General features: G+C 49.0%; 1 protein-coding gene across 3 annotated transcripts in view; it reads right to left on the bottom strand.

The window, feature by feature from the left end:
* The window catches only part of PPP6R2 (protein phosphatase 6 regulatory subunit 2), a 98,416-nt gene that overhangs the window by 12,510 nt on the left and 68,981 nt on the right, over positions 1 to 16,925 (bottom strand). For all 3 annotated transcript variants that reach the window (XM_051612181.1, XM_051612198.1, XM_051612189.1), the window contains exons 13-22: positions 14,573 to 14,688; positions 12,931 to 13,016; positions 12,500 to 12,580; positions 10,096 to 10,193; positions 6,999 to 7,056; positions 5,847 to 5,974; positions 4,761 to 4,936; positions 3,108 to 3,270; positions 2,420 to 2,508; positions 1,432 to 1,639 (exon numbers count right to left, since the gene is read on the bottom strand). In XM_051612181.1, coding sequence (XP_051468141.1) covers positions 1,432 to 1,639; positions 2,420 to 2,508; positions 3,108 to 3,270; positions 4,761 to 4,936; positions 5,847 to 5,974; positions 6,999 to 7,056; positions 10,096 to 10,193; positions 12,500 to 12,580; positions 12,931 to 13,016; positions 14,573 to 14,688 — 1,203 coding nt within the window. The remainder of the gene's footprint in view (positions 1 to 1,431; positions 1,640 to 2,419; positions 2,509 to 3,107; positions 3,271 to 4,760; positions 4,937 to 5,846; positions 5,975 to 6,998; positions 7,057 to 10,095; positions 10,194 to 12,499; positions 12,581 to 12,930; positions 13,017 to 14,572; positions 14,689 to 16,925) is intronic.

The raw sequence follows: 16,925 nt of genomic DNA, 5'->3' as shown, positions 1-16,925 counted from the left end.
GGAAAAGGAGATGCTGCTTCCAGCACAGCAGGTGGTATAATTGTCCATCCTTTCACTCTTGGTGGAGCCAGGCCACTTGGCCAGGCCACCTCTGTGCTCACCAATCAACTCCATTTGTCACAAGAGCCCCTCAGAGCTGCACTGCAGGCAGGGGCACCTCAGGCACCTCAGCTATCAAGAGTGAAGGCCACATGAGGTGGACATCAAAAAATAAAACCCAGTCTTGTTACTAAAAACCCAATTCCAAGCTGCTCAACTAAATGTACCTCAGGTTAACTGCCCCCATCACTGTACCTAGCTCTGTAATCCTACTTGTTGCCTAAACTACTGCTTTTTAACTCCTGGTAACTAGTTGCTGGAGTGCACACACCTGCCCAGCAGCTCACACTGCTAGCCAAGAGTCACAGAACAACCTTATCACAGGTAAATAAATACCTGTTCCTGAGCCAGATGCCTAAAAAAGAGGGACTCCAACTAGTTTAATTACACCCTACATACTTGTAAGGAATATGAGGAAAAAACCCAAATATCTTAAAAGTGGGTAATATTTCTGGATGCACCAAAGTGAACCAGGTGCTGTTGTGAAAAGCACCTTCCCCTCTCCAATAATGGGAGCAGGCTCCAGCACATGCCATTCCAACCAAACCACTGCCCAAAAGCTAATACATCTCAGGATCTGCCACAGCTTTTCCTGGCATTTGGCCTTTTTTTTAGCCTTGTCTGGAACGCACTACTTTGACACTGAGGGGAAAAGAATAGCTTGAATGCTTTCCATCTTCCCCCTGCAAGACCAGAGGCTGAGCCCATGTCAGACCTTGTCCCACCCTCACGTGAGGCCTCTCTCCACTCACCTGCTCTTGGCTTTTAGTAAGGGCAGGGAGGGATGGGACCAGGGGGGGTAGCTTCAAACTGGGAGAGGGGAGATTCAGATTCGATATTGGGGAGAAATTCTGGGCTGTGAGGGTGGGGAGAGCCTGGCCCAGGTTGCCCAGGGAAGCTGTGGCTGCCCCATCCCTGGCAGTGTTGAAGGGCAGGTTGGATGGGGCGTGGAGCAGCCTGGAATGGTGGGAGGTGTCCCTGCCCATGGTGGGGGGTGGGATGGGCTGGACTTTTTAAGATCTCTTCCCACACAAACCTGCCTGTGATTCTGTATGATCTGACCTGACATGGCAGCCACAAGCCCAGGCCCAGATCTCTCTGCAGACAGACGGGTGATGCTTCTGTGACAGGGCTAAAATGAGCCACAAACAACTCTTTCAATAAACTTGCTATAAATGTTCTCTTCAAACAAGAGCCCTGTGACAAGAAAGCTGTGAGACACCCTCACACAGGACACTCGGGAACTACAAGGTTCCAAAGGGAACATTAACCCCCAGCGACACAGAAGCTCAGGGCAGAGCAGGGACCCAGCCCAGGGAGATCCCTCCTCACCTGGTGAAAACAGCCTTCTCGTTCTTGGCGTCCATGGTCAGCTTGATGGTCTCCTGCCCAGAGCCTGTGCTGATGGTTTCTGTGACAGTGTCAGCCTTCTCCTCCTCCTCCTCGCTGTCGGAGCCCCCGGAGGAGCTGCTGTCCGAGGCCACCAGCGGCGCTTTCCTGGTGACACAGACGTTCCAAACGCAGGGGGAGGCAGCACTGACTGGGGAAAGGAAATCACCCACGGGGCAAAATTAACTCAACCACGGGAACGACTCCCCAAGCAGGACCCTGAGCAAGCAGGGGGGTGTAAAACCGAGTGTTCACCACTATCACAGACAGTGAGATGGTTTCTGTGCAGATCCCACAACACGTGGTATTCCTTCTGCAAGCCAGGAAAAGAAAACCCAGCCCCACAAATCAATGTTCTCCACCTGCCCCCCCGTGTCTGTGTTCAATGCAAACAGCAGAGGAGACTCTTTCTTCACTTGTTGAAGAGTGGTAGCTCTGAATGGCAAGGACTCAGAGAGGCCCCAGGGTCCCTGCTGACTGACCCAGCTCAGAGAAATGTCAGGGTGTAATTAAACCAGTTCCACTTTGCTGCACAGAAAGGGGGAGGGGACAAGATCACACCAAGGGCAACCAACTGGCTGGGCACAACCACCACCAGTCTAACCTACCCCAGCCTTTGAATTTTTGGCAAGTGACTTTGCAACCAAGCATACGGTTAAAATAGGACTTTTGAACAGCTTCTAAATGAATTGTCTCTGGGACATCAGCTCCTACTAACTTGAATTTCATCCTTTTCTTGCTGAATAATGTTATCCCAACAAACATTCAGGATTTTGGAGTTACTATTTTAATAGACTGATCACTGTCCACAAAGCAAGATAAGGCAGATGGCACCAGGAGGAAGTTTCTCTCTAGAAGACTTGGTAGGCTGTGCAGAAGCTCACAAAGCTTAAATAACAGGTCTGGTTTGTCTTGTAACATTTTCACTTACAGTTCTTGTCTTGACTCTGCTTCGAGTTCCCGTCTGAGACGTTGCTTTCTGTGTCAGCAGGAGAACTGCACCGTGGGCCTGATTCTGAGCTGAAGTAGAGGGGGAAAAGGCCTTGAGAATGAAGTACAGACACCCTGGCGGTGCTTCTGATTGCCCCCAGCTGAAGAAATGACTGGGCAGTACTTTTTCTGGGCATATTGTAACTTCTAAGAGTGGCTGGACAGTGGAACAGGCTGCCCAGGGAGGTGGTGGAGTCACCATCCCTGGAAGTGTTTAAAAGAAACATAGAGATAGTGCTTAGGGACATGATTTAAGCACTGAACAGGTAAGTCAGGTTATGGAAGGGGGATTTATGTTATGGTTGGACTTGATGATCTTCAAGGCCCCTTCCAACCAGGATGATTCTATGATTCTAAAAACCTTATGAATTTACTCATTTTTTACTCCGTGTAGCAGCCGTGAGGACACATGAACTATTCCTGTGCCACAGACATGAATGTTAACACCAGTCAGGGGCACTGGGAGGCAAAGGGAAGGATGAACCCTGGATCCAGGACACTCAGCATTAAAACATAAAAGGGGCAGGAGGGAAAGGCAGAACAGACTGAGCCGACGGCCTCCAGCAAACCGTGCTTCAAACGCTCTTTCATTCAAACATAAAGCAGCAAAGATCCTGTGCCTCCCTTACCAACAGAAAGGCTGGAAGTCTGTAAACTTGGCCCATCCTTTCTCCTCCGGCGTGGGGTTCTCCGGGGCTGCTGAATCCCAGACACTGGAGCCAACATCCATGGCAACGCAGGGCGTGGGGGGCTTGGAGCTGACGGGCTCGAACACGGCTGTCCAGCCAGAGCCTGGGGACACACAACCAGGGGCTGGAATTCCTCTCAGGCTTCAGACTCTTTGGCCTTCCCAAAAATACTCCAAGGGGATCCCAGAGACGACAGAAGACTGACCCTCCAGTGGCACTCCCCAGTCTACAGGAAGCTGTTTGTCTCACTGGTTATGGACAATCAGCCTGAAAATCCCTCTTCTGACAGGTATGAAAGTGACCCACTGGAGAGAAGCACCAGTTAAGAACAATGACATTATGAAGGTCTTCATTCTTGGAGCCAGGGACCTTCAGCTGAGCTCCACAGGCTTCAGGTTCCTGTCAGTGCCAGGGCTGTCAACCTTTTCAAGTCACCAAGTGCTTAATTCTGGCAATTGCAGGTAAGGATTTAATGTGCTGATTAAAGATGTTTAAGATCACACAAGTGATCTAGAGAAAAACTAAGAACCTAATTTGAGACCCTGGCCCAGGTTACCCAGGGAAGCTGTGGCTGCCCCATCCCTGGCAGTGCTGAAGGGCAGGTTGGATGGGGCTTGGAGCAGCCTGGAATGCTGGGAGGTGTCCCTGCCCATGCAGGGGGTGGGACTGGATGAGCTTTATGGTCCCTCCAACCCAAACCATTCCATGACTTCATAATTTCTTTTTTATAGTCCCAGCCTACTCCTTATTCAGTAGAACAATCTTCAATTTGTACAAATCACTAATTTTTTTAAATGCATTTTCCATTACAATTACAGCAAAGGTCTGTCCTGCAAACTGATCTGCATGCAACAAAACTGAGAGAAGGAGAGATCCACCAAGTCTGCGCTGGCTCAAAAACTGAACCAAGATCTGAACCAAACCCTCCAGAAGGGCAACTGAAGCAGTGCACATTGTCCAGAGGCTGCCAGTCCCTTTACACTGGTTCTTCCTAATCAGCATTGAAAATGTAGAATGATTTGGATTGGAGGGACCTCAAAGCCCACCCAGTCCCACCCCTGCCATGCCCAGGGACACTTCCCACCATGCCAGGCTGCTCCAAGCCCCATCCAACCTGCCCTTCAACACTGTCAGGGATGGGGCAGCCACAGCTTCCCTGGGCAACCTGGGCCAGGCTCTCCCCACCCTCACAGCCCAGAATTTCTCCCTCACATCTCAGCTCCAGCTCCCCTCTTCCAGCTGGAAACCCTTCCCCCTGCTCCCATCCCTCCCCAGCTTTCCTGGAGCCCCTTCAGGCACTGGAAGGCCTCTGCAGAGACCTCATATTTGTACTATAAGAGAAAGTGTTATTAGTATGTTGGTTCCTGTGTGGTTGTCTAAGCTGCACTGAAGCAGCACAGACAGTTCTGAGGACCTGGGCAGGGCTCAACCTCACTAAGATTTCAGAGGCACAACATGAGGACTGAAATTCCCACTTCACATCTGCAGAGGTGGAACTCCGGCCCAGTCCCAGAAACTCAGTACTCTGCCCAGTCCTGCAGAGATGTCACAGAGCTCCTTCCAAACAGGCTGCTGCTGGTTTAAGCTCTTTACCTTCAGAGGAGTCCGAGTCTTTCTGCTCAGAAATATTACTCTTGCTGTTGTTTGCTGAGGAAGGAGGTGGCTGCTGCTCTGCTTCCTCCTCCTCTTCCGAGTCCACACTACCGTCATGATCTCCGTTCTCAAGATCACTTTTTGATGAACTCTCTGAGGTCTGAGATGCTCCAAATCTAAACCACAAAGCTCAGAATTAGTAAAACCCTTTGAGCAGCCAGTTCATCCCTCAGCCCCTGCCTTGGGGGGGAACCACAAATGGAGAGGTGACCAGGAGCTGCCCAGTGCCTCTCCCAGGGATCACCTCCCCAGGAGGTCCAGGGCTCGTGCAGGGAACAGCAGGGGCTCCTCCAGACACAGCCCAAGTGCCTTCCTTGTCAAAATGCATCTGCAGAGTTTTCATGTGGAGTCCCCTGCAGTGACACATTCAGGGCTGGAGATGGACATGAGCAGGCAAAGCAGCAGAAAGGAGGGGAGGAGCAGGCTGGTGGCAGCGCTCTGCACCAACCAGACAATCCACTGATTGATGCTCAGAAACACTAAAGTCTTGGCCCTTTTTCCTGTCCCATTCGATTATTTTTTCAGGCTTAGAATTACAGGGGTAACTTGATTTAATAACTGACTATGTCAAAGGCATGAGAAACAGGGAATGATTTGCAATGGCAGAAAAGCATCACAGGGGGTCACTCCTCAGGCAAAAAATAACTTCTCTTTTCTTGACATTTTGAAGAATATTCTGTCTCCTGCCCTCAACCTTCCGTGCTTCACTCTCCTCCTCTCAAAACGTGAGGAAAGGAGGAAGTTCTAAGGAATTCAAACTAAGTGAGAGTTAAAAACATTTCTTTAATGATAGCCCCAGTAATTGAGGGTCTCCATCACTGCTGCACTCCCTCCAACTGGATCTTTGTTTCACATTCAAGACGACCCACCACCTCTTTCTGCAGCAGCATGACGCAGAAAGCACCCGGGTTTATGTCAGAAAAAGCCCTCCCAGCACATAAACAAAAAGTTAAACATGCACTGAACTCCAGTTTCACAGCGTTTAGGGGGAAAAAATAAATCCTCAATCTCTTGTTTTCACCCTACCGTGTTCTTGATTTGACTTGGGTTGCATAGGTGATCTCCTTCTCTTCCCAGATATCTTCTTCCTCCTCATTGTCATCAAACTGCTGGATCCTCTCGTTGCAGCAGGCCTCGAACAGGGAAGCGTTGGGCTGAAACAATATGAAAAGGAAATCAAACCCCATTCATCCTTTGGAGACAGAAACAAGAACCTGAATGATGAGGAAGTTCACAGAACATCTGTGCACAACTGGGACCAGAAAGGTTCTGCATTTATTCCACTCTCCATCCCAAGCTGAGCAACAAGCAACGCTCAGTTGTGGAAGAGCAACAACAGCACAGTGTGGAGGGAGTAGGTCCAGGAGAGCAGGATCTGTCCAGGGGGCCAAGGAGGCCACCAGCATCCTGGCTTGTGTCAGCACTGGGGTGGCCAGCAGGAGCAGGGCAGGGATGGTCCCCCTGTGCTGGGCACTGGGGAGGGGACACCTGGAATCCTGGGGTCAGGGCTGGGCCCCTCAGGACAAGAAGGACATGGAGGGGCTGGAGCGTGTCCAGGGAAGGGCCCCGGAGCTGGGGAAGGGGCTGGAGCTCAAGGAGAAGGGGCTGGAGAACTTGTGAGGAGCAGCTGAGGGAGCTGGGGGTGTTGAGCCTGCAGCAAAGGAGGCTGAGGGGAGACCTGCTGGCTCTGCAGCTGCCTGAGAGGAGGTTGGAGCCAGGGGGGTCGGGCTCTGCTCCCCAGGAACAAGTGATGGGACAAGAGGAAAGGGCCAGCACAAGCTGACCAGGGAGGTGGTTGACTCTCCAAGCCCTGGAGGGGTGGTGCTGAAGGACACGGGTTAGCTCTGGACTTGGCAGGGTTGAATTAATGGTTAGACTTGATTATTTTAAATGTATTTTCCAACCAGGATAAGTCTGTGATCAAGACAGAACACACCATCCAGTGTCAGGAGTTACAGCTTCTGAAGATGCTCAACACAAAAAGCACAAGGAGGTTCCCTGGGGGTTCATGTGATGCCCCGAGTCCCTGAACAGGGCTCAGCTCTGAGCCCAGTCACCAGTTTGCATTTACCAAAAATAACACATCATGGCTTTTGTTCCTTCCAAGACGCCCACAGCCAAAGCAAACGAGCTCCCTGGAATCTGTCCTGCTCAATCAGTGTCCCCAGCCCCACTCACACTGTCATCGTCAGCGTCGATGTTGAAGTTGATCTCGGCGATCCTGTCAAAGGGAGCACTGCAGGAAGAGGGGAAAGAGCTGTCAGTGATGGCACGGAGAGAGAAAGGACTTCTGCAGCCCCAGGACTGGACCAGAGGACAGCTAACCATGGAGAGACACTGCCTGTGACCACCAAGTGCCTCCTGAATTTGCTCTCCTGTCTTTGAGATGGAAGATTATTTTTTAATATTTAAAAATATCTGTGGGATGTTCAGGTCTGGGTCTGATCCACCCGCTGGATTGGACAACTTTTCTCATGACCTTGTTGATATTTTGAGGCTTCATGGCCCCCACAGCAATGTCTGGCTGTTACTTTGCAACTCTCGTGGCACCTATGGAGCATAATGGCTTAATTCAGTTTTTTCACCAGCTGAACTACATCTTAGAATCATTGACTCACAGAATGTGTGGGGCTGGAAGGGACCTTTTCAAGGTCAACTAGTCCAGCCTCCCCTGCAGTGCACAGGGACCTTTTTAACTAAATCAGCTCACTCAGAGCTTCATCAAGCCTGACCTTGAATGTTTCCAAGGATGGGGCCTCCACCACCTCTCTGGGCAACCTGTTCCAGTGCTTCACCACCCTCAGAGTAAAGAAGTGTCTGATCTAAATTTCTCCTGCTCTAGTTTAAGACCATTGCCCCTTGTCCTCTCACTCCCTGCCCTTGCCCCAGGTCCCTTCCCATCTTTCCTGGAGCCCCTTCAAGCACTGGAAGGTGCTCTAAGGTCTCCCCAGAGCCCTTCTCCTCTCCAGGCTTAAATCTTAGTGGAAAAAAAACCCAACTCATAATTAATATAGAAGGGAAGGAGCTGCACCCAACTGCTCTGGGATTCCAGTCCTACATTCACCAAGAATTAGGAGGAAATTCTGGGCTGTGAGGGTGGGGAGAGCCTGGCCCAGGTTGCCCAGGGAAGCTGTGGCTGCCCCATCCCTGGCAGTGTTGAAGGGCAGGTTGGATGGGGCTTGGAGCAGCCTGGAATGGTGGGAGGTGTCCCTGCCCATGGCAGGGGGTTTGATCTAGATGATCTTTAAGGTCCCTTCCAACCCAAACCATTCCATGTTTCTATGAATTCCATTTGGGTTCCTCAGTATGAGAGGATGCAGAGGGGACTGAACCCCACAGGGTGGGTTATCTCTAGGGATACCCAGATGGGATTGCCCCTGCCCACTGTAATAATCCCTGTAACCTCAGGGAATCTTGGGTTACCAGGGGCTCAACAATCCCCTGCATTACAAAGACATGAAAGCTGCAAAAATCATTAAATGACCTAATTTCTAGTTTGGACCTAAGAGAGTTTGATGTCAGAACAGCAGAGGGTGCTACAGACCAGGAAACTCCAACCTCCCAGCACCTTTCAAGTCTTACAGGAGATTTTTCACCGCATCTTTAAAAGAAAATAACACTTTTGAAATGTAAAGACAACTGTTCTGTCATGCAAATCACCAGGACGTTGAATCATTATTAATACTTCTTGAAGTGTTAAAATTCATGTCTGCAAGAGTTCCCAGCACCTGGAAAGCAGATGACAGGGAGCAGCATTCTCAGAAGATTCAAGACCAGAACAATGTTATAGTAAAAAAAAAAATACTATTATGGTAAATTCTTCTTTTGCAATGACCAATCCAGAGGAGGGTAGCACACCTCTCAGGTTTTGTTCAGTTTCATGTTCATTTTCAAGCTGCTGCCTTCAGCAGCTCCTCACACAAGCTGCCTCTTCCCCTCCACCTGAACACCCACACGTTCAGTGTTTGCTGCTAACCAGTAACAAGTTAAAATTGCATTTTGATTTTCAAACGTGTGCAGAACTAAGCAACCCATGTTCAATTAAACTTTCATTCTAGTCTGGAATTTTTTTGCCTTATTAAAGTTCTGGACACCTAAAATGCTCAAGGGAAAAATATATGGGAAAGCTGGGCTCCAGAATCTTTCTCCATGTTAGAACAGCTCCCAGCTGTTTGGCTGCAGAGTTCCTAAGACCCCGAGGATCTCATGTCCTTATTACTCTGCTCTCATCCATGCTTGAAAGCAACTCTGAAGCAGCCAAACTATTTCCACCTTGTGATTTCACTGAAGGTATTTCATGGAGCTCAGCAGTTGCTAAGCACAGGGTGTGAGCAGGCCTAGCAAAAGCATCCTCCACTCCTGAGATGTGGAGCAGCCAGTGGGAGCCACGGGCCATGGGCTCAGAGCTTCCAGTTTATGTCAGGATTCCAGGACCTTGCAGCTCTTTGCAGAACAAACCCAACATTTCCTGGCCCGTGAGCACCAGCCCCAGCAAGTCCTGCCACCTTGGATGACAAGTTATTACACTGTGATTGAGACCAACGTTGCCACAAGGTGAAAGTGAACAGGCAAAATGGATGAGCAGGAAATACTCTGGGTGCCCTCCTGGAAAACTCTCCTGTCAGTGAATAAATACTAAATTGTTACCATTTCTGCACCATTATGGACAAGTGGGATAATTACAGTCCCAGTAAATCCCTTAGCTACAGTTTAAGGTGAGATAAGCTGCAGCAGCTCCTCTATGAAAGCAGCTCCACCTCTGAACACTGAACTCAAAGTCATAGAGCATTAAATCCACCTCTAGCTGCTCCTTTGAACTATTATTTGCTCCTGCTTTATCTGTTTCCTTATTCCCATGAGAGGAAATGGCAGCATTTTCTGTGGACTTCATCAGAACACTATTCTTTCTACTCCTAATTTCAATAAGGACTTAATGCCACTGGAGAACATCTGTGTAATTGCCTGCACTTGGCTCCAGTGCTTTGCTTCGTGCCATTGATTCCAGAACATGGCTGGATAGTCACTGTGTGCTTTAGTAAAAACTGTTTTTCTTCAAAATGAAGCAGCACTTTGCCTTGGCTCTACAACTGCCTTTGGAGATCAGGGGTGGGCTCCTAGGAAAAGAAAGTCATCTGTTTTCCAAGCCCTGATCAGCTTTCTGTTTCAAACCAAAGGAGGAAGCTTCGTTTTAAAACCTGGACCAGAAAGAAGAAAGATTAGATGCCAAGAGGCTGAAATGCTGCACATAAAGCCTCTTGAAGTCTTATAAACTTACTTGATATTATCATCCTGGTCTGCAAACTCCTCGTCGTTGAAGCCAAACTGATCCACAAAGTTGGCTGTCATCTGCTGGATCTGGTACTCGGAGAAGGCCTGAGCAATGGAAGCAGAACAGGCTGTTACCAAGGTGCCCACAGGTGTCCATGAAACTGGGCTCCCTGGAAACACAGGCTAAAAAGCACTGAAATCAGAGAAAACTGATGAACTTTGAGAAATCGTCTCCGCCCAAGTGTCCCTGCTCATGGCAGGGAGTTTGGAACCTGATGACCTTTAAGGTCCCTTTCAACCTTCACCATTCTGTGATTCCATGATCTCAAAGCAGGATCAGACTTCTCCAAGTCCTGGAGAGATGCTTCTCTGAGCTGCTCTTCACTTCTTCCAAGGAAAATGATCAGATTTTTCCTAGGAAACCATTTGTTGGCTTCACTGTTCTGTCACAAGGCTGCCGTGTTGGGATTTTTCCCTTCTTTGGCTTCCCCTGAAGCAGTGTGAGATGCATCCTGCTGCAGCTTATACCCACTATGGACATCAAGAGGGTGCGTCTCACTTCCTTTAAATCCCTCTTCCTTGTAGGATGAGGCTCATGCCTTGTCTTGTCTCCACCAAGTGGACCAAAATCTCTCAATTCTCTTCCTGTGACATGTTCCACACCTCTGACCACTCCCACCACCATCTCACCTTCTCTAACACAAATCACTTTACAAGTTCACTGCCTCCCCTGGATGCTCCCCAGGAAGAATGAAGAACAACTCCATGTGTCTTTGAGCAACACCCTCACCTGCCACACCTCTGGTTTCCTCAAGTCTTTCAGCCATGCTTCTGCTCACATCCTTGCCCACTCATCCATGCCCCTTTCCCTGTTTATGAAAACAACTGCTTCTGCCTCCAGACAGAATCTCACACCTGCTCTTTTTTTTGAGAACTTTACTTTTTTTGATAATTTCTCCCATTTGGAAGATAGTTCTGGACACTGGTGAGCAGCCCACTCCTGCTACAGGGAAGCCTTCAAACCTGCATCCCTGCAGCTGCACCTTGTTGTGACTCCCCTGGAGGTGACAGGAGGCACCTGTGTCCCCACCTGAGGAGCTCTGAGGGCTCCTGATGATATTTCTGTTGATACTTGTCACTGTCAAAGACAAAACAACTTTTTTTTCCCCCCAAGGAAATGCACTTCCCTTTCTTTATGTGCTTTCTAGGTATCAGCTGAGGAAAACCTGAAGGGGCTCCAGGAAAGTCCCCCCAGGAAGGACTTGGGACAAGGGTTGGTAGTGAGAGGACAAGGGGTAATGGATCAAAACTGGAAGAGGGAGCTGGAGCTGAGATGTGAGGGAGAAATTCTGGGCTGTGAGGGTCGGGAGACCCTGGCCCAGGTTGCCCAGAGAAGCTGTGGCTGCCCCATCCCTGGCAGTGTTGAAGGGCAGGTTGGATGGGGCTTGGAGCAGCCTGGGCTGCTGGGAGGTGTCCCTGCCCACGGAGGGGGATTGGAACTAGATGATCTTTAAGGTCCCTTCCAACCAACCATTCCATATGTTCCACATGAAATCCATATGTTCTGTTAATGCTCTGTGTGTTCTTGGCTTCAAAACAGGTTGGAAGAACTTAATTAAATACTTCACCCTGAGAAGCAGCTTCCATAGATTTGCTGGAGCTGTAGCAGAGTCCCTCAGATTTTGAGGATCCCAAGATCTTTGCTAAACGTAAATGAACACTTAATTACCTTCATTTCTCCCCAAGCCAAGGCTTTTTGCTGCTCCCACTGCCCCTGTTAACTGCTACATGTCAGCATGGTTTCTAATAGACATCTGCACAGTCCAAGGGGAAGCAGAAGCCCTCCAGCAATTCTGGGCCTGCTGAAGGTAGGGGATGCACAGCACCTCTTTGGCTGGGAACTCCAGCAGCTGGTATGCACCACCAGGACCACCCACCAGCCAAGTGTGGAAAGAACCAGGGACAGAGCAAGAAATCTGCAGTGCCTCAGGAACGTGGCACATCACGGAATCACAGAATCATGGAATGGTTCGGGTTGGAAGGGACCTCAAAGCCCACCCAGTCCCACCCCTGCATGAGCAGGGACACCTCCCACCATTCCAGGCTGCTCCAAGCCCCATCCAACCTGCCCTTCAACACTGCCAGGGATGGGGCAGCCACAGCTTCTCTGGGCAACCTGGGCCAGGCTCTCCCCACCCTCATCATGTTGCTGTGACTGGCACTGCAGTCTGAGCCAAATATATTCCCAATTGGAGTCTGGGCCACGCAAGTAACTTACTGGAGAAACACCAAAGAGCTGAACACACTGAGGAAGAGTGAAATTTAGGAAGCTGCTCTACACTAGGATGGATCAAGGGTGGACCAGAGAAGCAAGCCTCCCAGGAACAGTAAAGAGCACGTAGGCAACTCACCTGCTGGAGAGAAAGTTCATTGGGAAAAGCACTCTCAATGTCTTCATCCTCACTGGAAGAGTGCAGATGGTGAGTGCTCACCTGAAAGAAGGACAAGAAGATAAGCACAAGTGACAGCTAAGAAAGCTCAGATACTTTTATCCCACACATACAGAGAGAAAACTCTCCAGAAGGCAAAAACTGTCCCAATGAGTAACCCAGGAACAGGATCAGAGTTCAACATGGATCAGAGTTTGCCAACACGGATCAGAGGTGCTGCTGCTTGAAGGACTGGCAGGGAGAAGGTTTCCTACAAACACTCTGCCTCTGTAAGCTCACTTCACAAAAACAACCAAAAGAAGCACAAAACCCCAGCAACATCTCTTCCCTTTCAGGCAAACGAAGCCCAGAAGACAACCTATCCAAAGCAGGCAAAGGTTCACTCTTCTCACCAAATCCACCGTATTCCTCCTGTTTGTTTCCGTCAGCGTCTCCTCCACGAAGCTCTCCCACCTCCCTCTGCAGTCTTCAGGTAGCTCTGGAATGAGAAGGTCACCATCAACCACAACTCATGAGAAGTCACTCAGCCCCACAGGTGACCTGGAGGGTTTGGAGCAGACGCGGCCCCCTGCCCATGAGCTAAGTGCCTCATGGAAGTGCTCTGCAAAGTCCAACACGTTGTCTTCATCATTTTCTAAAACTGGCAAATTCTGCGGAGAAAGGAACATCTTTCTCAAGACACAGAACTTCTACAGCTTGGCTGCCCCATACCCAGAAGTGTTCCAGATGGGATTTTGAGCAACCTGGTCTAGTGGGAAGTGTCCCTGCCCTTGCAGGGGTGTTGGGATGATCTTTAAGGTCCCTCCCAACCCAAGCCCTTCCATGACTCTTATGAGCTTTCTGAAAACCACACATGCCTTAAGCTCTACTTTTTTCTTATAACCACAGAATTATTTTGGTTGGAAAAGACCTTTGAGATCATCAAGTTCAACTGTTATCCCAGCCCTGCCAAGGCCATCACTAATCCATATCAGTACCATCTACATGGCTTTGAAACCCCTCCAGGGATGGTGATTCAGCCACCTCCTTATTTCTTCCTTTTATTTCACGTTGACTGTGTTGGGTTGACCCCATCCAGCCACTGAGCACCCACCCAGCTGCTCAATCCCTCCACCCCACGGCAGGATGGAGGGAGAATTAGAAGACCAAGAGTGAGAAAAACTCATGGGTTGAGATAAAGGAAGCCTAGTAAGTGGGGCAAAGAGGGGAAAAAAACCTCAAAAGGAGCGATGTGAAGACACTCACTCACCACCTCCCACCAGCAGACTGATGCTTGGCCAGTCTCTGAGCAGGAGCTACCTTGGAAAGACCATCCCCCCCAAGTCCCTGGTTGCTGTGAATGAAGTTCTTATCCCAGCCAGCCCCACGACAGTAAAACAACAGAGAGAAATAACCCTGAGTGGTGGAACTTTCAGTCTTTACTGCAATATTTGAGACTTCTCCATTCTCATGTAGATCTGACAACACCCCATGTTCCTGTGTCAACATTTCATCTGTTTGTCAGAGCCCAAAAATGGAAACTCAACCCATCTCTGTGCCCACGGGTAGAAAATCTCATTCCTCTCACACACACGTCAGGTAGAACCAGCTCTCAAAGCCTGATGAAGACTTGATGGACAGAGCCTGGCAGTGGGGTTATCTCCAGCAAAGGGGACATGTTGAGACTGTGCCATTGTCTACTCTGGTATCGCCTCCTCTGGGACAGGTACAAGAGTTAGGAGGCACAGAAACACCATTTATAAACACCCCCCAAGGCCCTGTAAATATAAATCCAGGTGAAAAGAAGCACAAGGTTCCTCCAGCCTCCAGCTGCAAAAATCAAGTTCCAACAATTTCAGTAGAATTGTGTGAAAATGAAGAGCAACCAAGTTTGGTCCAGACGTGTTTTTTACATTATGGGAAGTTGTGATAACTAATTGGAAATTCTTTTCATTATAAAAGGGACCCTCTCCAAATAGATGCAAGAAAAGCTTTTCTGAAAGGCCTGCAAGGTTGATTCATCAAGAAAAAAGGAAGGGAGAAGGCAGCACGTACCTTTAATGAACTCACTAATTTGGGTCTGCATGGGGCCCTTCTCCATGTTCTGCACCACAGCGTTGGCGATGCGGGTCAGGTGGCCCATGTTGCCTCGCCTCATGCCACCTTCTGCCCTGGAGAAGAGAAACAGCCAGTAGTAACATGACCAGGAACCCCAGGGTGATGGTCACCACCAGGCATGGGAACCCCAGGGTGATGGTCACCCCCAGGGTAACGGTCATAACCACTGTCATGGCCCAGCCATGCTCAGAGCTAAGACTGATGAGATTTAGGAAGAAATATGTAAGCCCTGGTGGCAGCTGAGGGGTAAGAAATGCCACAGAGGCACATTTAGAAGCAGCATTTCTGCCTTTAAGGTGCTGAGAAGCCCAGACAAACGCTCGCACGCTCTGCCAGCACCGTCCTGGGGCTCTCCAGGACATGTATGGTTTCCAGCAAACCTGCCAAGCTCAGCTTGCTCAGCAAGCCAAGGTGAGGGGTGACACAAGCAGTCCCCAGCACTGCTGGAGCTGTCTGCTCCAACTCTGTCCCTCCAGCTCTGGGAGGGACTACACAAGGTTTTGTCTGAGCTGAGCAGTCCTGAACCCACTGCTGGATGCTGACAGCAGACCTGCAGGCATGGAAACACAGACTGGTCTAGGTGGGAAGGGACCTCAAAGCCCAGCCCATCCCACCCCCCACCATGGGCAGGGACATCTCCCACCATTCCAGGCTGCTCCAAGCCCCAGCCAACCTGCCCTTCAACACTGCCAGGGATGGGGCAGCCACAGCTTCCCTGGGCAACCTGGGCCAGGCTCTCCCCACCCTCACAGCCCAGAATTTCTCCCTCACATCTCAGCTCCAGCTCCCTCTCCCAGCTGGAAACCCTTCCCCCTGCTCCCATCACTGCCCTCTCTGGTGAAAAGTCCCTCCCCAGCTTTCCTGTAGGAAATATTTACTTTTATTTTGAACAATATTCATTTTTATTTCAATGCTTTCAAATACTTTCTATCAACCCTGTCCCAACTGGTTATTACATTTACATGAATAAGAAGGGGCAAAAAAGCACCAGATTAAGCTGTGGTTTCCCACCAGCTCACACTGACCAGGCTTGTTCTCAGTTCTCATTACCCAGGGAGATCAAATCGACTGCAGAGAAAGAACTACATGGGTTACCTGGAAGCTGAATTCCAGCAGTTAAGAGAGTCCTTCACCAAGAACATACCCAGTAACTAAAACTACACAGAATTCCACCAAAAACAAGGAGAAATGTCGCAGGAATATAACAGGAAAATACATTCCCAACACTCTTGCTGATGATTTTTAAGAACTAATTCCCAAGCTCTGAGCTTGGAATCTCTGCCCTGGGGCTCCCAGTGCTTGACAACAACTTTCGTATAAACTCAAGCTGCTTCAAGCCCCCCAGCTCAGACACCTCCCTGTCAACTCAGTATTTTTTCTTCTTGCCATTAAAATTCTTTCCAACGTGGTGACTGGAACTGTTTGGCATGAAATATGTATGAGCTCCAGTTCCTATCTAATTTAATTAAGAAAACTGTTAAGCTGCAACCACAGATCTTTCTCACCTACAAAACTGTGCCCCATGATAGTTGTGCAATAAAACTGTCAGCAAAACTTGTCAGCAACAGCCCAAGGGATTGCAGGAAGGGGAAAAAAAAAAACCAGACCCCAAACCAAAACTAAACCAAACCAAACAACAAAACAATCCAACCAAACCTCAACCCACCAATTATGGTCTGACAGCCTGAAATAATTGCAGTGGGGCTACAAAGCATTTTGAAGCCATGAAGAGCTCAAAATAGTGAGGGAGGACCAAAACATTTTGATGGACACTGAAACAGAAGCCTGGATAGTATCTTCACTTTAACTCTTCCAGGTTTTTTCCTTTATTATTTAGTTCTTATCTTTGCAATCAGCATGAAACCCAAGTGGTTTGTAAAGTGAAGAGTATTAAACGTGGGGCAAATCTGGAGCTAAATTCTTGCCCACCTCAGTTTCCCCACAGCTGCTCACTCTAGGGAAATATAAACATGCTTTTCAAAGTGAATACTCTGTGTAACTCATGTGCCATGTGATTTCCTGAGGATGCAGCAAAGATCTCTATTGTGTATCTGGGCTAGTTTGCTCTGATTCTTTAAATGAAAATCCTGCTTTCAAATTATATGCCAAATGATACTGGGTGAATCTGCTTTTTAACATGCAAATGATCCTAATTTCAAAACACAATTGAAACCTAAATAATTTCGCACACGCTTAAAATTAATGATCCAAATAATGTGAAGAATATTTCAAGGCCACACTATAAACCTGCAGCCCTACAAGAAGAGCCTCCTGAGCCCCAGCTCCCTTA

The sequence above is a fragment of the Apus apus genome, chromosome 1 (assembly GCF_020740795.1).
Source record: "Apus apus isolate bApuApu2 chromosome 1, bApuApu2.pri.cur, whole genome shotgun sequence".
Taxonomy (NCBI): domain Eukaryota; kingdom Metazoa; phylum Chordata; class Aves; order Apodiformes; family Apodidae; genus Apus; species Apus apus.
The sequence above is the reverse complement of the archived record's forward strand: the minus strand, read 5'-3'. Positions and strand labels throughout refer to the sequence as shown.